The 27277-nt window shown below is 38.2% G+C and overlaps 2 protein-coding genes across 8 annotated transcripts in view; both read right to left on the bottom strand.

The window, feature by feature from the left end:
* sptbn2 (spectrin, beta, non-erythrocytic 2) overlaps positions 1 to 2961 on the bottom strand; it is a 45700-nt gene extending 42739 nt beyond the window's left edge. For all 3 annotated transcript variants that reach the window (XM_023962901.2, XM_023962903.2, XM_023962905.2), the window contains exon 1: positions 2481 to 2961. The gene's annotated coding sequence lies outside the window, so the exon portion shown is untranslated. The remainder of the gene's footprint in view (positions 1 to 2480) is intronic.
* A 6875-nt stretch (positions 2962 to 9836) lies between these two features.
* ltbp3 (latent transforming growth factor beta binding protein 3) overlaps positions 9837 to 27277 on the bottom strand; it is a 40620-nt gene continuing 23179 nt past the window's right edge. The window contains exons 5-29 of one of the 5 annotated variants that reach the window (XM_011483431.4): positions 23485 to 23571; positions 23218 to 23334; positions 22943 to 23098; positions 21788 to 21895; positions 21681 to 21694; positions 21536 to 21596; positions 21226 to 21303; positions 19192 to 19320; positions 18494 to 18625; positions 18274 to 18402; positions 18050 to 18169; positions 16125 to 16247; positions 15926 to 16048; positions 15480 to 15599; positions 15081 to 15209; positions 14751 to 14921; positions 14578 to 14658; positions 14348 to 14476; positions 14139 to 14276; positions 13915 to 14055; positions 12588 to 12716; positions 11303 to 11464; positions 11127 to 11216; positions 10909 to 11037; positions 9837 to 10795 (exon numbers count right to left, since the gene is read on the bottom strand). In XM_011483431.4, coding sequence (XP_011481733.1) covers positions 10644 to 10795; positions 10909 to 11037; positions 11127 to 11216; positions 11303 to 11464; positions 12588 to 12716; positions 13915 to 14055; positions 14139 to 14276; positions 14348 to 14476; positions 14578 to 14658; positions 14751 to 14921; positions 15081 to 15209; positions 15480 to 15599; positions 15926 to 16048; positions 16125 to 16247; positions 18050 to 18169; positions 18274 to 18402; positions 18494 to 18625; positions 19192 to 19320; positions 21226 to 21303; positions 21536 to 21596; positions 21681 to 21694; positions 21788 to 21895; positions 22943 to 23098; positions 23218 to 23334; positions 23485 to 23571 — 2948 coding nt within the window. In that variant the 3' untranslated portion in view covers positions 9837 to 10643. The remainder of the gene's footprint in view (positions 10796 to 10908; positions 11038 to 11126; positions 11217 to 11302; positions 11465 to 12587; positions 12717 to 13914; positions 14056 to 14138; positions 14277 to 14347; positions 14477 to 14577; positions 14659 to 14750; positions 14922 to 15080; positions 15210 to 15479; positions 15600 to 15925; positions 16049 to 16124; positions 16248 to 18049; positions 18170 to 18273; positions 18403 to 18493; positions 18626 to 19191; positions 19321 to 21225; positions 21304 to 21535; positions 21597 to 21680; positions 21695 to 21787; positions 21896 to 22942; positions 23099 to 23217; positions 23335 to 23484; positions 23572 to 27277) is intronic. The other 4 variants (XM_011483432.4, XM_011483434.4, XM_011483433.4 and 1 more) reach the window with 4 other exon arrangements.

Genomic DNA, 27277 nt, shown 5'->3' with positions numbered 1-27277 from the left:
AGAGGGATATTGACAGTGACCCCAGAGGAAGAAGTGCTCCTGTTCAATTCTGTTGTTCGAGCTGAGCCCACCAAACTCATTGTAAATGCAGATGTCATCTAAGTGACAACTATTACCAACAAGCATAACCGTGAACATATCAATTACCCAGTTTTAAATAAAAAACTGACAGATTTTCAATAAAAAGATTACTGTGGATAATGTAGCAAGCTTAAAAATGAAAAAAGCTTGCAAAAGTGTATGTCACAAAACTCAACTCACAAAAATCTTTTTTTCCCTTTAAATTGACCAACACGGTTACCAGGGACGACAAAGCTCTAATATGTTCACAGGCAGGAGGAATCTGTGGGTTAAGGTTTAGTCTCAAAAGCCAGCCTTTATTGAAAAAAATAAGCTTTGCTAATTTACTGTTAAATGAAGACTGGACAGAACATAAATGGGTGTCTAAAGAAATTATTTCCACAGCCACAACATGAGTTTATGAGCAACTACACATTATAGTTTTTATGATGACGCAGCATTGCTTTCAGATCACATCTGTTTCTGTTTCTTTTATTGGATCAGAACAGGCCTCAGTTACAACTCCAACAAATTGCTTTTAAATGTTCAAGCTGAGGTTAATCTTCATCAACTACTCAACACAGGGAGATAAGCAGCAAAAATCCCCATTTCGCCCTCTAGTGGTAACATCGCAGGTTACAAATACTGAAGGACACGAGCCAATAAACCACAATGACTAAACCCACTGAAAGATATGAATCACACTGGTACAGTGCAAACTATTGAGAAAACACATTTGACTGTATTTCTTTAATAACAGACGATTTTCAAAAGTTTAGGTTTGAAAGTAGAAAAAATTTATTATTTCCCTAAAAAAATTTGAAAACACCTTAAAATGATGTAAAAAAAATCTTAGGGGCACAAATTTCTAAGGAATTATTCTGTGCTCTGCAATATCTACTTGTTATGACATATACAACTGAGGTAAATCAATGGTCACCTTAGCTAAAGAAAACAAAGATCAGCATGACATTTTGACCATATGTCCGAGCAGACTTCTGTTCTATTTTACATAAACTATCGGGCGCAAAATCAAAATTTCATAAAAACATACGCAAAATATTTAGCAGTGAAGTCAGACTGTGTTACTTAGCACATATACAAATGTGCTTCCTTGTAATAATGATTAAATATGAAATGGCCTCATTGCCTATGGCCAAAATGTGCTTACATAACACAAACACTAGTAACAGGGACAAAGATGCATACAATTGCAAACTTGTGCAGAGTTTAATTAGGCTAACAATCATTCATTCATGGAGAGACCTGAGACTTGAATTCACTTTAAACAGAATCCACAGCTCCAATCACAGTTGTGCTTTTTTGTTTCCTCTGATCAAAAACAGCTGTCGTGGGCAATAATTGTACTCATAAAACTAACCTCTCCTTTGTAAATCACCAACACTATCAATGCTGCTATTGTGGACAGCAAAAAGGCGCCTGGTTCAAGTCCCAGCTGGGGGACCTGAAACAGAACAACCCTGGAGGACCTTTCTGTGTGGAGTTTGCATGTTCTCCCCATGCATGCGTGGGTTTTCTCCGGGGACTCTCCGGCATGGGTGTGTGATATGTGTGACCCTGCGACAGACTGGTGACCTGTCCAGGGTGTCCCCTGCCTTCGCCCATAAGTGGCCGGTATAGGCTCCGGCAGCCCCGTGACCCCGAAAGGGGATAAACAGAAGAAAATGAATGAATGAATGAATGAATGAATGAATGAATGTGTTTCTGTCTAACTAAATCCTTCTTTCTGCACATGTATTATCTGACTTTTTGAGCATTTCTATTTATGTTTAAAAATATTCAGCAAAAGTAAAAACAATAATAAAGTTTCAGGAAAATTATGAATCTCTGCTGTGGATGGGAGAGTAGGACGAGCACAAAGAATAAATCTGGTTGGGTTTGAGATAGCACAACCACACACGGGTGTGTTTGTGTGCGTGTGTGTGTGTGTGTGTGTGTGTATGTGTGTGGTGTCTGGAGGGGGTGTTTAAAAGGTTCCAGCACTGAAGCACACTTTAGATGCAATCAGAGTCGTGGGTAAGCAACACGGTTGAGCTGATGTAGCAGCAGATGCTGAATCAAAGATCCACAGGCTGGAGGAAGGAAGGCGCAGATGCACTGTGGCTGCGTGCGTGTGACTCAAACAAAGACGACAAGCGGCAGACAAACACAGAGATGTCTTCTCTATCGGTCACATGATGAAGGCGCTGTTATCACGCATTTTTCCGGGTCCTTAGAGAGGGTTTATGGGAAAAATGCAAAAGAAAATGTGAACAAAAAAACGGCATCTATGTAGTTGGAAAGCTAGCTGTGTATAGCTAGCACCAGTCACCTGAATTTCGCCTGTCGGAAGCTTTGTTGTGGGAAGCTGGCAAATGAGATGGGAGGGGGTTAATAGGAACAAAATTATTCATACTTACCTTTTATTTCTCTTTCTTTTGCCAAAAAGGTTGTAGGAAAAAAATCTTGACTAAATTTAATCTTTTGGCAGACATGAAAAAAAGGGTTGTTGTTTTTTTTCTTGGCACGCGCGCAGCTAAGCTAACTGAAAATGTAACGTTTAAAAATCCCAGGTGACGCTGATAACGTCCCTCATATCAATCCGCATCCTCGACCAACAGTTGAAAAAAATAAATAAATATCAAGGGAGCTTTCCTCCGCGCTGCACCGGCGCGTTACGAAACCACGCTGTGCTCCAGCTGCTGTGCGTTGGTGGTGGAGGTGGAGGTGGTGGGGATTCACTCAGAAAGATCCAGGGGACACACGGATGAAGACAATGCAAGGATCCCGCTCCCCCCGGCAGGTACGAGACGGATATCCGCCGCAGCTTCACTCCCGCCCCCAACACCTCTCTGTCGGTTGGGCATCCGAACGGCTGACTGACCGACTCCCGCTGTCTGTGATTCCTTCCAGCGGGGAGGAGGGGGAAAACCACCCAAAAGTGGACGTGGTGGTTGTAGTTGGAGCGTTTGTGGGGCGTGGGTGGCTGGGTAGGTGGATGTGTGGGTGGGTTTCTAACCTTTCAGTCACATGAGAATCCCATTTAGATATTTTTAACAGAATAAAAAAATAGAATAAAGAGAGTAAAGCGTGTGTGTGTGTGAGTGGTGCTGTCCCTGGTGCTAAAACCCAAGTAAACTGCTGGCACAAACCAATGAAACGTTTTCAGAGGGGTGTAATGACTCATTTTAACAATGATTCCATTAATATCATACTTGTGGATACCGATACGATTCATAGTTTTTTATTGGTTCATTTTGAATCCGTTTCTCTGATCTAAGATCGATCCAGGGCATATTTAGCCAAAAATTCAACCAGTGTGTCTCCGAGATAAATACCTGGGTACTGAACAGTGGTATTTTCCAAAATAGATATATTTATTTCACTTTGAAACAATTTTACATCGGCATTGTTTGATTTGGTTATTAACTTGCCTCAGAAAGATTGATGTGGTTGGAGTCGAATAAACATCACACTTACTTTCAATAGATTTAAAAAAATGTGCTATCATGGTAAAAGTTTGTTTTATTGCTACAATCTAAGTTTTTATTTAGATTCAGACTGTTTTATCCCCCTTTTTTCCAAATCAAAGCTTACATTTTTGCAACCCAAACATCTCTGCCACTTTTTCTACATTAATCTTAGTGTATCTTGTGAGGCTGGCAGCTGCACTAAATAATGCAGCACCTGGAATGTGGCATACAGCAAGTCAAGAAGATCTGGGTTATTCAAGACCTCAGTGAGTATTTTCCCCTCTTAAGTTTTTCACAAGTTCCAACCGATGCACGCTTTTGGAGGGTTCTCATCCATCCCAGCACCCTGTTAAAAAGTGGGGTTAAAGGTACTCAACTATACTACCTAAATGACTGTTTGGAAAAGTGCTGTCCTGTTCTGCTGTCTGAGCTCTGCAGGGTGTGTGCTGTGAATGTGGGTGTAGCTCAACCAGCAAAGTGGTAGTGGTGAAGGCTTTATGAGATGGTGGGTCTCTTAGGGTGGGCTGAGCTCTTTGGAAAATGGCATGTTACTGATTATAAGCAGTCAGAGGTTAGGAAACAGCAATGGTGTGTTGGTGGTGTAGCTCTAGTATTTTGCATGTTAGCTGTGAAGGGGTTATTTTAGTCAAAGTCATTCTGGCAAACTGGCTTTTTTCCATGTTTTACATAATTAAGAGAATGCAATTCATCAACATTTCTTACCTAGAAAGATTCTCAATTTTCATTTCAGACGTACCAAAAAAAAAAAAAAACTCCTGACAAGTTTTTACTTGGTTTTAGTCTTTGTGGGTGTCGGCAGCCAATACAACTTTTATTCTTTTTTAAAGCTCTATTTTCATCTTTGACTCTTTTTATTATGTAGACCAGAGGTCTGCACACTGAGGCTCCGGAACCTCACACGGTTCCTTTTATTCCTACATTGTGGCTCTTTGGCTTTGAAGAAAAATGGTAACAATTTTAATAAAAAAATAGGTTTTAACTAAGTTTTGTCATTTATTTCTAGATTTTTAAACTGATTTGATCTTACATGATCAAAACTGAACTGTCTTTTTGTTTGTTTTTTTACCACTGCTGACATTACACTAAATCAAGAGGCACTGAGAGCTTTCGCATCTGCCTAAGTGTCAGATAACTAGGCAAAATGATGGTAAAAGAATTGATCTGTTTTCAGAGTGATTCATTATTGGAACACGTTTAAACTCATGTTCTTATATTGTGTCTGGTTCAGAGGCTAAAATCATGAATTATAATTGCAAATGAATCTTCTGTACAAGATGTATTTTATATTGAAAGGAACTTGTATGTGCTGCTGTCAATAAATATATACCCTTTTATCATTCAATTATTGTACATAAGCTACAATGTATAAATGAATTGCTTGATGGCCACCAAAATATACATAGTGTTTTATTTTGTTAAGAACAAAAAGTAACTTTATTTCAATGTTAAAAGTTGCAGACCCCTAAAATAGACCAATGAAGGATTCATGTCAACATAGATGCTGCCATAATCATCTCCATTTCCTTCCATAATTTACATCCACTTGGAAAAAAGAGACAAGATAGATAAGACAAGATTGACCCGTTCACTCCAACTCTCCATAGGTCTTTGTAGCTCCATAGTTCTTCTTCTGTCCTGTTTGTTGTGAAAGGCACCATAGTAAAATAGTGTAGTGAGTTTTTTGTTTTTGTTTTCTTCCTGTCCTCTCTTATCATGAGTGTTGGTAACAGACACAAAACTCAAGGTGTGGAAATGAGTGAGTGGGTGCTTGGTTTGACATATCTCTTTGGTCAGCAGGAGGCTTGTCTTTTTAAATGATGTCTTTCTTTTCATCAGTATAGCGGGACAGCTGTGCAAAAACAGCTATTACCTCATTCAAAACCCGCAGGGGCCCATCCATCTTTTTCTGACTGGGAGCTATGGCCTCAGGCTTGAAGTCCTAATTCCCATCCCAGCTGCAGACTTTGCCAGTGGTTTGCTCAATGAAGGCGCAGAACCACAACTTCAGCAGAAAATTCAAAAAAAACAATCATTTGTTGTCTGGACAAGAAATCCTGAGCCTCAACCAGTTGAAATTTGGATGTCAGAGATAACTTTATAAATACAATTTCTATTGTACCCTTTACAGCAGCAAAGACTGGTGACAAATGAAAGTAAAAGCTCACCATGCCTGACAATAATATGATAATAAATCAGTGTTTCTCTTTCTGCACATATGTAATTATGTTTTTTGCCAAGCAACATACAGACATGGGAAAAAGTGTTGTTTTCTGTTTTGTTTTTAGCAGAGGGGTCACAATGTCCCCCCCCCCCCCCCCCGTCTGTTAAAATAGATCCATTCAGGCATCCCTGAATCCATTTTATGAGAAGGCAATATGTGTCACAGTGCACACACTTACACATAACCTGTTTACAGCACTGGCCAGTGTTCCCACCTTTGCTTACAGTCCCACAGCCAAGTAGGGCTCATCCACAAGCCACTGTGACAAAGGGAAAGAGCTGAGTGGAGGATATAAGGACACCACTGGCCGCCAGAGTATGTCCAGGACAGTGATTTTTGCAGATTGCAGCAGTTTGAGCTAAACCCCCCTCTGTCTGCTTGCTATAGTTGGCACATGAGCATGCGGGGTCATCACTAGTGCATGCAGCAACTGGAATAGAGTTGGGGGTTGGTCTTTGACGAAGCTCGTTTGACTGTATCCCTCTACAGCTGGATTAATATGATCCCTTTTGCCGTAATATTCTTAATTCAAAGCCATTCTATCTGACTGCAGACACCCCCCCCCCCCCCCCCCGCCCCAGTAATGGAGTCTCCGCCTCTGCCTTTGCCCTTAGTGAAAGGGCTGGGACACCCAAAGATGACCCACGGTAATTAAAAAATAACGTATTCAAAAAATGAAAGGTCAAAAAAGGTGAGATATTTCCAATTATTACGAAACAAATGACATGATAGAACAGGTAAGAAGCTGGAAGCTTCTCAGGCAAGTAAAAAAAAAAAAAAAAGTTATGTCCCATAAATCACATGGTTATTGATGGTTCTTCAACTGAGGTAAACATGACCTTAGAAAGTACCATGACATTTTCCACACTGTCCCTGTTTTGAGTAAAAGAAGTATTATAAATGAGGAAGCATGTGCAGAAAACCCCCCTACACATGTGTCACCAATTGGAATTAAATGGATTTATAGAATAGAATAGGATATTGCTGCCATCCTAATATACCTGATATTGGAATAAGGATTTTCCCTCAAGGAAACAACAAATTTTACAGACTTATACTACAAACTAATGTGAAATCATAAACTAGGAAATCCTATTTTAGAATTGGGCATGAACAAAAAGCTGCAAATACTTTTTTGGCTTTTTCAGTTGCAAACAGCAGGCTACATTTCTAGATTATATATATTTAGTTTAACAATTTTGAACTTTTTAAAGAGTCATAATTAGGTTTTTCAATTGTCTTTTTTATTTTTTACAGTGCATAACTGTTGGCCAGTCTTCAACATTTGTCATCAGTTAATTATAAGCATTTCTGAACAGGTCTAACAGACTTTAAACAAGAAACTAAAGTGGATTTATTAACTTACTTCTAAATCCTTTTTTAGACTTGGTTATGAACAAATCTCAAGGAGGAGGTGTATGTATTGCCATTTTCAGTGAACAGGGCAGATTCACAGAATAGGAATTTGCTGCAGATTATTTCCATTTTTGTTCAATTGCAAAAAGTAGGCTACTCTGTAAATCTCCAAATTTTAAATATTTTGAATATTATTTTCAGTTTTTAAAAAATAATGAATCTACCATCAGTTATAACTGAGTTTTTTTAGTTTAGTCTTTCTTTTACAGTGCATCAAATGATATTGAGATTTCGGCTAATTTCTTTGCTTATCTAAGCAGCAGCAATGGAAACTGAATTTACATCTGTCTCTACACTCATCACGTCCAGTTTTGCTTCATTTTGTATAAGTGAGATGCTGCACTAAAATCAGCAATAATAAACGAGTGACTTAGTTTTGATAATGAGATCTGGCCATTCTTAGATTAAAGGTTAGGAACTGCAATGATGCAGCATTTTGCAAAAAAAAGAAATATCTCAATAATTTTGCTGTGTCATATATGTCCCACAGTTGTATCAAACCAACCAAGTTTGGTAAATTCCGTCTACAGCCAGCAGTGGGTTACAGTCCGGTCAGTGTGATCTACTTTAAAAATAAATTTATGCTCAGCACACTTTTTTTTTTTTTTTTTTTGGAGCCATCGCCCACAGAGAACTGTGCTATTTCTGTTTTGGATCCTTCCTCTCCTGTCCCTGTTTCTTAACTCTGTCCCACCTAAACTTGTAGTTGGAGGTCACCCTGCTGTTCTACTTTAGAATTAAATAATTATTAGACAGAATAAAACCAGGACAGCGATGTGATGAACGGAGGCCACAGGAGCAAAACCATCTCTGTGTCAAGAGAATTATCAGTGTAACAGAATACGTGTGCAATTATATATGCTCCCCATAAAATGGGGTGGTAAACTGTCATAATGCTGGGATTTATGTATTAAAGAAATTAAAATCTGATGTGTAAACCAATTTAAACATCATGATTATTTCTGATAGTACATGACATAAAATAAATCACATCTCTATTTTATATGTTTAGTGTAAGTTATATGTAAGATTTACATGCACATGTACACATTTTATATTTCTTTGATGGAGAAAGCTTTGGATCACACGAGCAAAGCTTCCTCATCCTTTAAATGTCTCAGGAGCTCCCTCTGGTGGACGGATTTCAAAGTTTTTGTTTTCTAAATAAAGGAAGCTCTTCTTGACATTTTATTTACTAAAGTGAATATAATCCTATAGTATAAACATTTAGTTTAGGAAATGTGTCACCAGCAGGCAGAAAAAAAGACAACAGAAGAACAAATAAAAGTTATTTCATGATTGTTGATTCTGGGATAACTAAAATATTTTTAAATGACTTTTCATATCTCTTTTAATATATAAGCTATTTCTTCAGTTTCTTATTTTTATTCTTGTTTTCTAATTATCTTCATCAGTTTTAATTTATTTTTCAAATTCATTTTAAAACCAAAATACATTAAGACCGGTATACAGTGAACAAATATATGGTAGGCTAGAAAATAAATATGATTACCTTTTAGTTTTTGATTGGAGTTGAGCAAAAGAAATCTATCTAAAATCGAACTGAGAACATCAACACAATCAGCTCACAAGTTTTAAGAACATCTTTAGTTCTTTGCACTCATGAGAAAAAGTCTTTTTCTTTTCAAAGGTGATGTTGAAAACATGGTTTTAACAGCAACATCAAGACTACTGCATGTGTTCAGTAAGATTATTTATGGAATTCTCCAGGCAAAACAAATCCACCAAATGACTGTGTTTATCAAGTATCTAACAGTATTATTGGTTCATTGTCCTACAATTTCAAACCAAAAAAAGAGACAAGACTTGAATTGTTAAACAATTTTAACCTACATTAAAATTTAAACATCTTAACCCAAAACTCCATCTAAAGATATTGAAATCTTAGCTAATTTCCTTGCTTATTTAAGCAGCAGCAATGGAAAAACAATTGGAATTGGATTTAAAAACTTGATCAAAAGATAAAAAATCAAAAAAATAAAAAGGATGGTTTTTATATTGCATAGTCCTGTACTAAAAATAAACAAATAATAATAAACAATGGATCATGCCTGAAATGTATGGAAAATTATGCATGAGAATAAATATTTTAGACCTAAAGGATTAAGACTTCAAAGTAAATGACTAAAGTACTGATCAGATCTGAAAAATATCCTTACCTAAAGAGCACATATTACACTTTTTTAGGTGTTTAAATAATAACAAAACAAGAACTAAAGTGAGTGGAAAAAGTGAAATCCTAAGCAGTGGTAGCTTTAAGTCTGATATTTCCACATTATCTTCTCAATCTGTCATATAACATTCAGTTTTTTAAGGTTTTTGATTAATTTACGTACATTAAGTTTGGTTACCACATAAACACCGTAACCCTTGTGCTATCATATGACCATTGACGTGTTCTCCCTACCATGACAAAGGTGGATAAAGGTGGAAAGATTTAATGTAATCCATGGACACCAGTGAAGATCACAAATCACTGAAGAAAAAAGGTTCAGCGCACTGTCTAGTGGGTCTAGATGACCCAACTCCCAATGTCATAGTGCCTAGGATAGCACAAGGGTTAAAAATAATACGGCGTTATATAAAAAAGTAAAGCTGTTAGGCACACAGAAAACTAACTCATGTTTTTTTATTTCAAATATTTTTTAATAAATTTGTCTCGTTGTAACATCATCTTTGGGATTCTCAATAAGCTGATTGTAAACCTTCTTGAATTTCCAGATGAAGCTACATTTGGCAAGTATTTCATCAGTATTCAGCGCTTAGTGCATCAATTTCTTATTCTTTCTTTCTAGTAAGTCCACTTATGTGCACATGTCAAATGATAACACAAGAAATGTACACCAACAAATAAACAAAAAACACAGGGACTGCTTAACTGAACAAACTGTACAATGAAGCAAAGTGAGTTTACATGATAAATGTTTTAAAAAAATACATTTTAGATTCAGACATGTTGTGGATTCAAAAAGGAATGAAAGGGGAGAGGAAATCTTGTCATTTTCTTTGTATCTATCCTCTTGAAAACGATAAAATCAATGTCATATCGGTCCAAAAAGAGCATTTATTTTTTAGAAGGCTGACCTTTTTTTAAACCAAAGAACTAACGCAGCAGAAAGAGCAACAAAGTCACAACAATGTACAGTTAAAAACTTTTAAACCAAAGAAAAATAATTAAACAATAATTAAAAAAATGGAGCAATTGTGTATTTCAGTTAGATTTTATGCTGAATAAGGAAACAAATAATAAGATGTGTCCATTTCATTGAGCCATAACTGCGATAAAACTCCAGATGAGATCAAAGTTTTTGGGTGCACTGCGTCCCCACACAGCATGTATGTTTGTGCTGGTAGAGCCGTGTGTGCATTTAGCCCGTCTGTGCTGTGCATGTTGCACACAAAGGGAACAAAAAAAAATGTGCGTTCAGATGTTACCGGGTCCTGCGACGGACACATATGTTTGGCCTGCGCGTGGGCCCAAAGCCGTGATTGCAGTAGCATTTATATGAACCCGACGTGTTCACACAGCGAGCGTTCTTACAGGGGCTGACACGGGGGGCTCGCTCTGCACACTCATCGATGTCTGCAAACAAAACGCACAGAAATTACATAAATATAAATGTCTTCTGAAGATGCTTTTAGGATCTTTTAAGATATATTTAATAGATAGATATGTATGTATATTTCAACACAAACCTATACAGCGTGCACGGGAGTGGTCCAGCCTATAGCCTGGGTTGCATTTGCACATGGTGCTCAGATAGGAACGGACACAGTGGCCGTTTTCACAACTGCATTCGTCTGAGTCCTCTTCTGAACTATCACCTTTTTGAAAGCAGACGGATGAACGGAGGTGTTAAGCAGGAATCCAGCCGTGAAAACGTATCCCATAGAGCGACGCATTGCTGTTTTACCTGGCTTATAGTTAACAAAAGCTGCCAGAAAATCCTGCTCCCCATCAGACTCAGTATCAAGATGGATTTCACAAAGACGATTGAACATCTCTGAATACAAGAAAAGCATATTTCCATCAACAGGTTAAAGCAAAGTGTGTGACTAGAGGATGAAGAGGACTTTGTGGTAGATGTACCTGAGTTTCTTGGTGGGCACGTGTTGCACTCGGGGCCCCAGCCACGGCCAAAGTGGCAGCAGCACTCTGGGTAAGTCACCACCAAACTCTGAAGAGGCCGGCTGCAGATGAGGTCCTCGTCAACCTGCTCGAAACACACGTCCTTGTAAGCTGCAGTACGATCTATGTCACAGAAAAAAGGAAAGGAAGACCAGGAAAAGGATTACAAAAAAATCTTATAAACAGTAAAACTATCAGAAATTAAAATCATATGCTTCTTTAATCACAAAGTCCAAGTTTCCTAAAGTAAAATTGGCCTTTTCCCCTCAGTTTTCAAACATCAGTTATACTTTTTTTAGCGTCCAAAATCAGAATATTTACAATATCTCACAAAAAACGAAAACAAACAAGAACACAAAACCATGCATGCATAGTTATGGCAGCATCATGGTCTGGGCCTGATTTTGTATAATCTAGAATGATATAGCCAATAAACCTTAATAGAATAAAAGCAATCTAATGCTAAAGCATTCTAAAGAAAAATTTACTAATAAGCACGATAATGTCAGAATATAACCCTCATTTACCTCATTTAAACATCTAAAACTACGATGGAGTTTTAGGGCCAATTTGTAAACAAAAATATATATTTTTTAAATTTACAACTTTAAAGTCGTAAATGTACAAGAAAAAAAGTCATTACTGTTTAATTACAAGACAAAACTCATAAATTGACATCTTTAAATCTAGTAAACTTGTGAGTTTTCTCGTGAATGTACGACTTTAAATCTTGTAATTGTACTTTTTTTGGTGGCCTTAAACTCCATCCTATTATACAAAACTCCAACTAACAGGGTAATATTTATTTTTCCATTTCTCTTGGCACATAACATGTTTTCGTGATACTTCAAAATTCGTGATACAACTAGAAATTTTAAATGAGTGCTGTGAATCTCTATCAAGATGAAAATGATGCACAAAATAAAATGCAATCTGAGTTTGACAAGAAACAGAAAATAATCTCCATGGTTTTACATGTGACTGAACAACAGTTGCAGGGATGAGCGGGTTTTGTTTAAACACCTTCAAAAACAGAAATCTGCGCCACATAAACCCTTGTGCTTTATAAGGTAAAAACTACGTATTTAAACTTTAATTTATTTTCAAAATGAATCCTTCAAAGTTAGGAGAAAAGGGAAATGATATACATAATTACAGGACAAATGAGACACTAACTGACAGACCAGAAGAGCAGCACAAAAGTATGAGAAAAGCATTAAAACAAATACAGATAAGTTTTACCCACCATCATAGACGCACTGTTTCAGCAAAGCACTAAAGGTGAGGGGAGGGTCGCAAAAACAATAAAAGGAGCCTGGCGTGTTCTCACACCTCCCATTCTTACAGTAGGAAGGGTCCTGGCACTCGTCCACATCTGCAAATAATCCACAGAATCTGGTCAGAAGATGAACATCTATCTGGGTTCTTTCTGGAATCAGAACAACAAAACCTTGACACAGTTACACAAAAATACAGATCATCCAATAAAATTCTACACAATGCGATGCCTCCTGCGGTTTTTCCTGACATTTGTGCACTAATAAGCCCAAATCGGACATGGCCACAACAAGTGCAGCATGTTTTAGACTTGAGCTCAGAGCTGGTCGTCCATAGTTCCCCACTGCAAAACAATTATTGTTTCATTACCATTATTTTTTAATGTTTGGATATGCTTTTATTTCTATTGTATTGTTTATTTCTGAGTCATACATACATACAGTGTCAATCTGAGCTTGACAGAGGGAATTCTGAAGTGCTTTGTTAGTGTTTCTTTTACAATGGAGCTGTCTTCTTTTAGAATCTCCCATCTTTCTGCTAAAAAAAACAGCCTTTAATCCACAGAAGAACAAAGATTTCTTTTGAACACACCATTTTTCAAATTGACTCCTGATATTGTCGGTTTAACAGACGTTTGACTTCAATTCAGCTTCAATTTACATTGTATTCACATTGTAATAGCATTCCTTTATTTGTGTTTGAATGGTACAATGTTTGGCTGAAAATGCAGTTAAAGTAATAATGAAAATGGATTTGAATGAATAGAATAAATTATTAGAATTCTTTTTGAAAAGACTGATAAGATCTCACAGATTTATAAGCCTCTTATATGGTTTTATGCTACATTTCCAGTTTCCTTTGATGGTGAAACCAAAAAAGAATACGTTTAAATATTTGCTGAAAACCATTAGGTTCTGCTGTGGGGAAAAATTAAGACCTGAATCAAGTGTGGGGCAATTTTACAAAAATGCACGTTCCAGAAAGGCTAACTTGGTGCTTTAACATTTGTTAAAGTCCCACTCTGATACTCTTTTGATCTATTTTTGTTCCCCGTGGTCTTTTATTTATGATTAAGCAGTTTTTAGGCAAAATACAAAAATCTGTCTTGTTTTCTAGGACAGTTTCTGCAGAGCGGCAGAAGTTCATTAGAAATTCACCTCTGAGTTGTGGGCGGGACTGTTGGCATGGAGCAACCCCGCCCCCTGTTCCCGTCACCCATAACTGAGCTATCTGTTTATGCGCTCTCCCGCTAGCTTACAGCCCTCACACCCACAGCCAAGCCTTTCTGCACTTACCAGCCTGCTCCTCTGGAGTCACACAGCTGTTCCTGTCAATGGCCAGTATCAAGGGTAATGTGCAACTACAGTAGTGCGAGCTCTGCGTTTTCACGCAGAGGCCATTCTTACAAATTTCTGGGTCATCACACTGATTCATGCCTGTGCAGCACAAATGACAGACATCAAGATTTTGCCTCCAGCAGTTTTTGCAGTTTGAGTCGGTTTAAGAGAATTCCCCTCACCTGACACTGTCGCCATCACACACTTTTTCTTGTTGGTGTCTGGTATCCAGGGTGAGTTGCAGTCGCAGTAGAAGGATCCTTCTGTGTTAACGCAGTGGCCGTTTGCGCACAGAGATTCATCATGGCATTCGTTCACGTCTGGAGAAGATCACGAAAAATCTTGACACTTCTGTAAGATGCTGTTCTGCGCTAGATCTAAAAGCAATTACCAATGCACACAAGGAGGTTGCTGTCATAGTAGAAGCCTTGCTGGCAGTAGCACTCATAACCTGGCTGCGTATTATGACAGCGGCCCTTCTTACAGATTTCCTCAGCAAACAGCGAGCACTCATCGATATCTGGGAAGAACAAAAAGGCACAAAACCAAGTTTTCAACTAGCATTAGTAAAAAATAAAAATGAATCCCGAAAAATCACAAGTTTCAACAAAACTGTTGTACCAAGGTAGGCAGGGAGGCTGTAGTGGAGATCTTCATCATAGTAGAGGCCTTGGCCATTCGGGCACAGCATGTGGAACTCAGCTAGAAAAAAGGATATGTTTTAAATAAACTGCGGCTGTAAATCTAAAAGTAGTACAGATTACATTTGCATGCAGATTACAAAGACTGTATACCGGAGTGGGAGACAGGGCAGGGATAAATCTCACAATGATCTCCCCAACCCATTCCGATGGAGCAGCAGCATTCCTGCTTGGTGACGTTGGTGGCGAGAACACTGTCGCAGAACACAGTATCTTCTAGGTTCATGTAGCACTCTTTCTTCTCATCTGTTGCCACTCGAACCACTGCAAGAGCAAACAGGTATAAAAAATGACCCAAACTTTCAGGTTTGGCCTCGATCAACACATTCATGCACATTGATGAACATTTGACTAGTATTGACTAGAAAAAATGTCAATAGATTGTGATGAAGGCACCGTAAAAATAAAACGATGCAAGTGTACCCTCGCAGCTCTGTTTGTCCTCTGAGGGGATGTAACCATGATTGCAGATGCACACATATGAGCCCAGCCGGTTTTCACAGTAGCCGTGGGGCTGGCAAAGGTTTCTGTCTGAGGCACATTCGTCAATGTCTGGAAGGGAAGTCACACAGGCGGCAGAGAGTATTTATTTAAAAAGTAAATAAGGAAATCTTTAGTTGTCTGTATGTTTGTTCTAACTCCAGTATAACTCTACCGCTCCCACACAAACAGATCAAGCAGACAAAAAAAACAGGAAACGCAAAAAGTGGGTCACAAAGAACATGCCAGTATTAAAATGCTTCAGAAAAACAAAATCTTTAGGAAATTTGTATTTTTTTTAAATCAAAATTTGAACATAAAAAACAAAGTGAAAACACTGACCTTGGCATTCCTTCCCTCCAACCAGCATGTATCCCCTCTGGCACTCACAGTGGTAGGAGCCCATGTTGTTTATACAGCGACCCCTCAGACAATTCGAGGACCTTTTACACTCATCAATATCTGCATTAAAAAAAACATTTATGGCATATATATATATATGTAGTATAAAGTATATGCTTTTATTTTGAAATAATACAGTTCAAACCACTTTATACTGAAAAGGGTATTGGTTATGCAAGCTACTTTTGTTCAGTAAGCAAAAAAAAACACAATCAAATATTTAGACATACAAACTGAAACCAAAAAAAAATGGTGTTTCACCTACCCGATGCATCTACAGTTGGGTAAGTTACCGGTAAGCATACTGATCTAAGCCTGTATATAGTCCTCTTGTGAAAATAAGATAATCATTTTTAAGAGTCCAAACTAAGAGTTTGCCATTTTACCTTCACAATGGCTGCCCTCCTGTGTGCGCTGGTATCCTGCGTAGCACTGACACTGAAAAGACCCATCCGTATTGATGCAGCGGCCGTTAGCACAGAGTCGAACATCGGCACACTCATCTATATCTAAGTAGAGAAATTTCAATTTAAAGGTTAGCGGAAAAAGGCACATGGTGAAATACAATATATGGGCAGTACTTACCATTGCAACTTTTACCATCTGCAGAGTGGAGGAAGCCGTCCAGACACAGGCACCGGTAAGTTCCAGGGAGGTTTTCACACAGCCCATTAGGGCAGATTCCCAGATTCTGACACTCGTTAATGTCTGGTAATATAAAGGGAAGGGTAGTGTGGTTGTTGCAGTACTTTTGGATTGAGACTGTTTATTACCACAAAAAATTACATTGAAAATATCTAAGCAAAAACACAATTTCCCAAAAAAGATATCTATGTTTTAATGCAGCATTTTTCTTACTCTTTATTAGACAAATAAAAAGTGATTCGCTTTTTTTTTCATAGTTTGCCTAGGGGTGTGACTTATACTCAGGAGCAACCTATTTTTGAATTGTTTCAAACACAAATAAGCTCATATGTTCATTATTTTCCATTTTCCCACTAGTGGTTGTTTCCCACTAACAACTTAGTAACAACCAGTAGACGCCACTATAGGTATTTGCATCAGTATTTTCTACTGACAGCAACGCAGAAGAAAAAGTTCCATCCAAAACAAACATAAAGGCAAATTTTTGTACCGACATTAAGCATAAAAATTGATGCATGTCAAAAAAGAGGCAGCAGATGCAAATTTGACGCAGGAATCTGTAGTGACCATAATAATATTCTGGGCCTGGTGGATTTGCTCAGAATCGTTGCACTTTTCTCTCAAAAGTATGACTCATACTCCGGAGTGGCTTTTGTATGTTTTTTTATTCTTTATAATGCCTTTTTTTTTGGCTCCTGCGACCGATATCAGTGCGACTTATACTCCAGAAAATACGGTACTTAGTTGTTTTTTTTTCTGCTTTAGTAACCATCTTGTTTGAACTTTGGTGGTCATTTGTTTTCTTTTCCTCTTCATGATTCTTTGTAGAACTCCAACAGGACACATTTCTGAACTGCAAGAATGCCCGTATTTATTCTTACAAATGATCACAATTTATAAGCCTGTTTGATACAGTGTTCCCCTGCTTGTTTTCGTCTCACTATTCTCAGTTTCACGTATTCCCAGTCAAACAAAAGAGACTCTTCCGGTTCATCACAAAAACTCAGCTCAAGACGATTGTCTGAGACTTTTGCGTCCGAAGGACGTGCTGCAAGGGAGGAGGGGAGCGGAGACGAAGAGCTTGCATATTTCACAGCTATTTTCACTGGTTCCTGAATCGCTACCAATAAAAGTTAGTGCCCACACTGGGTGGATAGCAAGGAGCTCCGCTCCATTAAATCTTAGGTTGCTGGATGGAACGTAGCTGTCCACTGGGCAGCTGCTAGTGTAGCGAGCCAGCCTACTAAGTGCCCATTTAAGCCAATTTGGGCAAACACAGGTGGGGCCACCACGGAAACTGGAAAAAACCCATGTGGGGCCCACATTGTCGGCCCACTTCTAAACCATATGGCCCACTTGGCTTTGCTAGCTGGGTAATTATCAACCGGATGAATGAATGATGGATAAAAGTGACTTCTTCTAGAAGAAGCTGCCCTCTCGCACTTAACTGATGAAGGAGGAAGCACGGGTTCCTGGTTTTGGGACACAGACTGACACTCCTAATGTACGATATAAAGTACACTATGGTAAAGTCTATTGCTCTGAATGGAAAAAAATCTCTTTATGTTGAGCAATATTTTAGTGTCCTTTAATAAATGTTTTACAAAGCTTCAGAAATGTTTTACTTATCCTTTTTTGATGAGTAAGGATCAGGAACAGACATTCTTCGGCCTCTGGGGTGGGGGGGGGGGGTCTCCGCATTTGCGGATTCGGCACATTCTCTTGTCCCTAATCCCCACGAATCAGGGGGGGATACTGTATATGTATTTTTTGATACTATTGATTTTTGCTGTTTTCGTTTAATGGACAAATATATTTGTAAAAGTGTTCCTAATAAATTTTTTGTTTGGCAGAATTACACTCACCATAACATTTGCCAGCGTGGGCTTCATAACCGGGCATGCAGGGAGTGCACTCGTAGGAGCCCAGTGTGTTTTCACACTGCTCATTGGGACAGGTATCAGGATTCAAACACTCATTGATGTCTGGAATGAAGGTCAAAGGTTCACATTTTCATATGTTCAGATCCATATACGCTTTAATAAATGATGAGCACAGCAGTTTAGATTTTATTGCAGAGTCTTCTGACCTTCACAGAATGGATATCGGGGGGACTTGCTCCTGAAGCCGCTGTGACATTCACATTTATAGGAACCTGGCAGGTTCACGCAGAGGCCTCCAACGCCACAGATGTCTGGTTTCAGGCATTCATCAATATCTGAGAAGGAGCCATATTATTCCCGCTATCGCATATGGTAGTTTCAAGGAAACAGTGATTTTATATCAGGCAATGGGTCAGGCTAACTTACCTTTACATCTTAGGCCCCCATGCTCCACCTTGTGTTTAAATCCCAGGCTACAGATGCATTTGTACGTTCCTTCTGTGTTGACACAGCGGCCTCTGCCCTGGCTGCACGGCTCCAACTCGCATTCGTTTTCGTCTGGGTGACAGAAAGTAGTGGGAAGAACATGGGAACAGAAATGAGGATTTCCGATGTGCAAAGTTCTTTTCGTCCAGAAGGTGTTGGGCCCGTGACTCTTGCATCACTCTTAATCATAAAGGCTATTTACTGCAGTAAATATATCTATAAATGATCTATAGGACACTGCTTAGACCTTAGTTATAAAAATAGAATGTGTTTGTTGCTAACATTGAGTAAAATCTGTGTTTCTTTTTGTAGAAAAAAACCAACAGAATAAACGTAAAGTAATCTTTTATGTTGCATGAATCAAAGTAGTGACAGGATTTAGCAACTGAGTTTCATTCCCAGTCAAAAGGTTGTTTTTTTTAAATACATTAGGTGTAGCTGTTGCTTTAATCCAAGAGGAAAAATGATGACAGCTTTAAATAAGTTGAGGAAAATAGCATTCATGTTAGATTTTCTTTTTCAAAAAAGTCCTCATACCAAAATGAAATCTAAATTTCTGCTTTTAAAGTGACCTTTACACATTAAAAAAAAAGTAGCCTATGCCCGAAATGTCTCTTTTCTCTACTACTGGCTCTTACCCTCACAGATGTTCCTCTGTGGGCTGAGATGGTAGCCAGGGTAACAGTGACAGATGTGGCCATTTGGGCTGTTCTCACACTCTCCATGACCACAAATATTTCTGCTCAGCCTACATTCATCTGACTCTGCTTTAAGGAGGGGTAAACACGGGACAAGTGTCACATATATACAGTCATGTGAAAAGGGAAGTGCCCTTCTCTTCACTTCAGGCATCAGGGCTTAAAAATCATTTGGTTCATCACAGTTCCTCAAATTACTATTGATAAAGAACTTCATGTTTAAAGAGTTTAACAGCGATTGCTCTAAATGATCGTTTTCTTTGTGCAATCATCAGTCTCTAACTGTTGTGGATTAACCATATCACGCTCTCTGAAACAAAGTAACTCTTGTTCATACAGGTTTGCACTTTGGTTAGATCAGTGTTTTTCAACCTTTTTTGAGCCACGGCACACTTTAACCTTTACAAAAATCCCGCGGCACACCAGAATACAAAAATTTTAAAAAAGGAGAAACTCATAGTCTGTATTGATCTACAGCCCCTCCGTAATCTCACATGCATTTTTGTGATAATTGTGGCAGAAAAAGCTGGAAGCTGCAGCTGTTTTTTTTCCAAAAGATGTAATAAAAGTTAAGTTGGAAGATTTCAAAACTGTTTGATGTGTGTACGTAGTGGTTTCAAGACGTTTAACAAAGTAAGGCTCATTGTGCGCTGAGACGCTGTCACTTTAACCCAAGTCATCGTGGGAGATGTAGTGCAAAAGCCGCCAAACGCAGACAGACTCACTTCTCTGAGCTTCTTGTTTTGTTCACTTGTTCGACGGTCTGATACTGGATTCTATGGAAAGCTCCACAGCAAAGACGAGCTTTAGCTGTTATTTTTGTTGGAACTGAGAGACTTTATAAGCTGAATCGTAACAAGGAAGTGAAGACTTTAACCACTTCTGATTGGTCAGACCGATGACATGTGATTAAGCCTCCAAGAATTATTGGTGGAGACAGTTGAAGGGGCGGGACTTTTCCAAAAACAGAGCTGAAGCTGTGGGTAAATCGCAGTACTGCCATTTTTATCAAAATGTCTTTAATAGAATCAAATAAACGAAAAGAAAAAATATTATCAGCACTAGTGTGCCGCGGCACACCGGTTGAAAAACACTGGGTTACATCATTGCAACATTTCGCTTTTATATTCTTGTCGTCTTTAGGAATTCTCAGGCTGCAGAAAAAGCCCAAATCGTCACCCTTCCACCCCCATGTCTGATAGCTGCTATTAGCTGTTAACACTGAAATGGTTTGTTATAATGTATTTTTTATTTATAATTTTGGCTATAAAAATGTCATGAATTTATTTTGTAACAAACGATTTTTTAAACAAGATGTAAGACGGAGCAAGGACCAAATGATTTTTTCATGAATAGAAGTAAAACTATTCAGCTAAAAGGAAGAGTCCTTTCATTTTTTTTTCACATGACAATGCAAAGTTTCAATACTACTTCCAAAAAATGTCATCATTCACCAATCCTTAACAATGCTGACACTAATAGAGGTTTTTTGATACTGTTGAATTTTTAATGTAAAACAGCCAGGAGGAAGTGATGGAATGGATGGTACACTATAGAAACATGTTGTCCAAAACGGCTATAAATGTATAAACTTACAATGGAATATTCCAAAAACAGAGAAAGCGTGAACAAAGCCGTAATGCGGGTTCACGCTTTTATTGTTGGTTGTTAAAAACATGCAAAATCAATGAACTGCAAAAGCAAATCATGCACAACAAACTACCTTTGGTTAGGCTACTATAGTTCTTTTTCTAATAGATCATCATTGAAGTTATATATGTGAGGCAAACTCTATGGCAATCAGTGTTAAACATTTTAACTGCATGGGGAAAGTCAACATGTCATTTGTGGGGCTGGACCCCAAGCTCTCCACATCTACTCTCAGTGAGGAAAGCTGCAAGTAGGATTCTTCATTTTGGAGGTGCATGAACCAGCATTTCATAAAGGTGATGAAAAGCTTTGTGTGAAACTCACGGGAGACTTTTATCTCTGTTTCGAGGGGGTCATTGCCCGGGTTCAATCGGATGATTGTCGGAGGAGTGGGTTTAACAACTGTGGATCCAACAAAGGGAAAAGATGAAGCTGACAGACTTTAGAAGGAACTATGACATGTTGAACTTTAGTCCTTTTCCTTCTTTATACAGTGTTTCTCCACACTATTCCATCAGTTAGCAGCAACAAATAAGCATTCCACTCAGTGTGTCAGTTGATGTAATTTTTCAAATGCTACAAATTGCACTCAATGTTTCATTACTTGTGGGGGGTTTCTAAAAGGTGCATTTACCAGGAACACGAGGACCGCTGGTGCTGGTGGAAATCTGCTGTACAGGGGTTGTGTTTGCAGGCTTAGAAGAAAAGAAAAAGTTTTAAAACAACAAAAACTATCACCTTATTCATTTGCTGAATAGACAAGTAAAATCCCAACGTACCACTCGCTCTTGTTCTGAAAAGAAAAGTTACAAAGTGACATCAGGTCAGAAAATGTTCAAACAAAGATGGGTCAGGGGCTTTGAGGCTTAAAAATTCAGGGACTTACCCTCCTTTGGCGGTTTGGGAGGTAAGAAAAAGGGAGGTAAGGCCACAGTCTCTGTTATACTTTGAAGAAGGTACCCTTTCCCAGCTGGACAGATCTTACTAAAAGCCACTGGAATCATGTGAAGAAAGAAAGGAAGGATCTATTGTTAATTTTAGGCCACTGCCCTTCCTTTGATCAACTATGCTGCAAACTAGATTAGAAACTTCTAAGAAGAGAAATTGGGTTTTAAAAAAGGGCGTTTTCTTTAAATAACTGTATTAGGCAGCATCAAAGAAGCACAGAAATCTTGCAGGACCTTGTTTCACATTAAGTAAGAATTTTAAATCTTATTGTTATTTACCTGTTTGACAAATAATAATTGATAGTTATCACTTTAGTTGACTTGTATAAAAAAAACATTAAGGGTTTGAGTCTATGATCACATAGACTGAGCTGCATTGAGTTGGTATTTCACTTTTTTTAAAGACCTGTGAGAGCATGACTTGTTAGCTTCTTAAGAAAATTAGAAAATAAATACAGTTCTGTATGTCTAGCAGCAGTGTCTGTGCCTAAAATTGCACCAGCTTTTCATTTTTTTGGGGGGTAGAGTAGATGTAGTTAATGGGAAATGGAGTGAAAGTATCCAGAATGTTAACAGGTTGAATTTTTTGTCTATTATAAATACAGAACGTCACAACTGTTCTAAAGAAGTATTAATTTGCCATTCATAAAATCTGGTGCAAAGTGTAGCAAAGTGCAAAGATAAAAAAAGAGTTTGTCCCTCCATTGCAATCAACACTTGATGTATAGACAGACCCTAATAAATAACCAAACTTTAAATGGTATTTAAAGATTTGCCGATTCTGCTTTTATTGTGAAATGCTCTTGTGTTTGTCACCATGCTAAGTTTTAGTGACATGTACCTGTGTGGCTCGTGTTTTTGGGTTGTGTGGGTCTGTTGAAGGTTAGAGAGGAGCGGCTGCATCTTGAAAAATCCGTACAAGGTGCCCGAGTCTCATCCAGCATGGCCGTAGAAAATTGTGCATGAACAATGAGCAGTCTACTACTTTGATATTTCCTGTGGGCTGACTGCCTGTCCCATACAGTTTTGCCCAAGTTTCGCCGACAGACGGCCCATATCCACCCGTAAGACGTAGTTTAATAAAAGTCACTCACCTGTACCCACATGAGGACACCTCTCACAGTTGCGTCCCCAGGCTTTGCCCACCGTGCAGCAGCACATCTCCTGGGTGATCTGCGTCGACAGAGGATGCTCACAGCCCTTGGACTCGGATGCCAACAGGAAGCACTGAGCCTGCTCAGCTGGAGAATCTAACGTTGGACACAACAGCAATGTATTAAGAAATGATATATCCTGATTTAGAAAAACAAAAATAAATTGGATTGGGTAAGAAAACATTGCTGTCCATCCAGTGGACACCAGTGCTCACCGACACATCGGTTCCGCTCTAGGATAAAGCCAGAGTTGCAGGAACATTTGAAACTGCCTAGAGTGTTGAGACAGTCCCCGTTTTGACAGACACCCTGCATGGAGCACTCATTGATGTCTTTATGATTATGACAGAAAAACAAAAGAAACACAAGGTTTTCCTCATGATTAAGGCATCATACTGCAGTTTCATCTGGTTCAAAAGAGAACAAAAATATTGAAAATCCCCTTAAAACACTCTAAACGGTAACATGCTGTTTGATGTTACCTTGACAGTGAGTGCTGTTGTATCGTTTGTAGCCTTGTGGGCACGCAGAGCCGTAATCTTCTACAATAGTATGTTTGACTGATGCATCTGACAAAAGAGACAACAAAGACAAATTGAGAGGACTGTAGGTAAATGACAAAAAATACAAAACATGTTTCTATTATTTAATTCCTACCTTAGGTAATATTTAGGAGTTAGCAGTGAGGATGAAGTTCTACCAAAGAAATGTCATCTTTTTGCACACACTCTTTAAGCTTGAGCAACTGAGACTCTGAGTTTATGGGAAAAGACTGAAAAGAAGTGGAACATTTTGATTTGGACATCCTAGTGTAATATAACACTTGCTTTTCTTTAAATAAAAAAGGGGCCCAAGCTGCTCTTGCCAAGAGTTCCCAAAGAAGCATGTTACTATTAACACATCAATGCACAAAGCCAGAAGGGAAGAAAACGGCAAGGTGTTTCTGTCTTGAGTCTAAGAGGTCCAACTGTACTTAAAGGCTTTTATACAGTGTAGTCCACAGCTCTTTCTGAATGTAAAAGGGTGATAGATGCATACAAAAATGATGGGACGAGACATAAAATAGCCCTTACAGGCTAAAAGAAGACATCTAAATGAATAAGAGCCTGCAAGAAAAATGCTCATCTACAGGAAATCAGGAAACTATTGCGAGATCTAACCAAAACCTTTTCAAGCTCTCCTCCTTTGTTCTGCACCAAAGAAAGAAAGTTCCTTAAACAACTAAAGTAGAATTTTCTCTCCTTGTGACATTACTTTACACATGCAACTTTATAAAATCTAATGTATTTATTGATTTGTTAGAGTTGCATGAACTACACTGACCTGAGCATAAAGTAGGTTAAATATTCATCTTTTGCACATCACATGTTTGACTATTGTGTTTTTGAATATATTGTGAAAATATTTCTTACACTGCAAGCAAACTTTCTGATTCAAAGTAAAATAATTCACTGAAATCAGTGTTAATAACACTCAAGGACATTCATTCAGCAAAATAAAAACTCATCAACCTGCTATTTGCCAACTAAACTATTATTTTTTCACAATTGCTGAAAGTCTCAGCAGAAACTGAAAGTTATTTTTTTAGTGAAGTCCTCTTCTTAAAGTGCAAAATGATGACCACGTCAACACTGACTGGTAAAGCTTTGATACAGTGGACCATGAAATCACTCTTGACAGGTTGGAAAAGTTGGTCAATTTATCTAATCTAGTTCATGGTTGGGTGAAATCTTATCTTGGGATAAGGCCATGTCAAAGGTACATTTTGCGCATTTTGCACGGATGAATATTGGTCAATCGTGAATATACGTGGAAAAAGTGAGAAAAGTTGTGGTCTTTACATGACATTTTGACAGATGTATCACGAATGAACCATGTTAAAACCACAGAAGTACAAATAAACCATGCACAAAACATGTAAATCAAGGTAGAATATGAACTTTCCGTGAATTATTGCACTGTGTATATAATGGATTGTATTTATCGCTTAAAGTGCTTACAATGTGTCCATTATTCATTCACTCTTCATTCATACTTGGTGATTGTAGAAGCGTGTCCACGGTTCCTCTGACCAACACCGGGACCAACACCATTCATGCACATTCATGCTGGTAGGCAGTAGCGTTAAGGGTCTTGCCCAAGGGCCCTCACTGGGTGGTGTTAACTGCTCACCAATTCAGTTGCTTGCTTGTTCATTCGAACCCTGGTTTCCTGCACGTCATTCCTTCATCTTACCAACCGAGCTACCCAGCTATATGTAATTCATATGCAATTCAATATTGATTCATGCATCAATTACGCAATTTGAACGTGATATGTGCACTGTATACGCGATATAAAAGTTAATAGTGGTGGTACATGCGTGAAAAGTGTGTTAGACATACGTGGAAATATGTGGAACGGTCGTGGAAAGCCAAAAATTTGCGTATGCATCCCGGAAAAATCCAGCACAATTGCATAAAATTTACGTCATAATTGCGCATAAACCATGTAAAAGACGGATTAACTGTGTAAAGACCCGTTGGCTGACAAACGCAAGAAACACTAATGAAATGCGTATATCATGCATGTATCACGAAAGATTAAAATGTCACATGTGGGAATTGCGCGAAATGTACATGTGGCTATGTGACACGGCTTATAGCTAGATACGTAATTCTTATTGTCACAAGCACAACAAAGAGTGCTTTCTAATCACTGCATCATTTTTCCATTAAAAGAAAGAATTTACAACCAATAAAAATTGTTAAAATCATTAAAATAAGAATAAACATAACTAAAAATATCTCATGACTATGTACACACTCAATACAGCATGTTTGAATGAAAACAACCTACATTGCATTGTTCTAGCAGCATTTGATATTAATGTTTAAACATCTTTCTTTCTTCTTTTTTTTAGCAAAATTCTAAATATCTGCTGCAATAAGGGAAAAATTATTTACTGGATCTTTTTTTTTTTTCAACAGTGACCCTGAAGTGAAAATCACATCATCAAATCACTCAATGCTAAAACATATTAAAGATGTCAATGATAAATAAAAAAGCAAAAGAAATTATTAAAAAATGGAACATAACATTTTAGAAAACAAAACAAAATTCCAAAAACAACATCTAATAGAAAAATAGAAATAAAAAAAACAAAAGAATAAAGAAACATTTGGAAAAACGTACGTCATTTCTAAAAATCCAAGTGAAATGTGTTTTTGGTGTTTTTAACATGTTCGCGTGGCCTTTGTATCATTATGAAAGACACATATCTAGAAAAATAAGCTTCAATTTCTGAAACAAACACAAGAGCATTTTACAAAGCATTGTGAATAGGGAGCAGACAAAAAAATGCCCTTGGAAAAAGAGCTTACTTTTGACGTAGAAAATACACTGGAAGGGTCACAAGCTCCCTATTCTGCCCCACAACAGGGAGGGAAAGGGGTTGCACTGCGCCAACAGTCCCACCCAAATTTCTGATGAACTACTGCCGCTCTGCAGAAACTATTTCCTAGAAAATGACACAGGTTTTTAGATTTAGGTTTAAAATGGTGAAATCATTAGTAAGAGACCACTGGGAACGCTTTTACAGTGGATCAAAGGATGATCAAAGTGGAACTTTATGGACTCAGATCAAAGTTTCAGTGTTGACATGAAGACCCTGACTGTAGCAGCTTTTAACCATCTCAACCAGTTAGTGAAGCTGAGAGATCAACATTTAAAGATGTCTTCATCTCCTGCATGCTGGACGTCTGCTTTTCCAAAAAAAGACCGTTAGAAAGCTGGAGCTCATACAGAACGCTGCTGCCAGGCTTTTAAGCCGGAACCACAAGAACTAATCACTCCTGTTCACAAGTCCTCACAGTATAAGTACTGCTGGTAGTTTGTAAAATCACTTAATGGTGTGGGACTCAAACACTTGTCAGATCTACTTGTGGTTAACAAAACCCAGCAGAGCTCAGAGATCTGCAGTAGGCAATCAGCTGGCAGAACCTTCCCAGAACGAAGCTGCTTGAAGCTTCTATGCATCACTCAGACAGAACCATCTTCCTGCTGAACTCAGATGCTCTTTCTTTTAGTAAACCAATATTGCTTTTATTTTTTAAAGTCTGTTTTAATAAAGACTTTGAGTCTGAGCACGCCTTTGATGAGGTTTAAACTTGTGAAATTCAGTCCTTTGTTTTACTCCCAACCCCTAAATCAGAGGAGAGCTCTGTTCTCTGTGAGAGTGGAAACATGTGAGGAACTTTTATGAGTGGGAAAAGTGTACGTTCTGAAGCCATATTG

Source organism: Oryzias latipes, chromosome 14, assembly GCF_053564925.1.
Source record: "Oryzias latipes strain Hd-rR chromosome 14, Olatipes_Hd-rR_3.1".
NCBI lineage: Eukaryota > Metazoa > Chordata > Actinopteri > Beloniformes > Adrianichthyidae > Oryzias > Oryzias latipes.
This window is presented reverse-complemented; position numbering and strand designations above follow the sequence as displayed.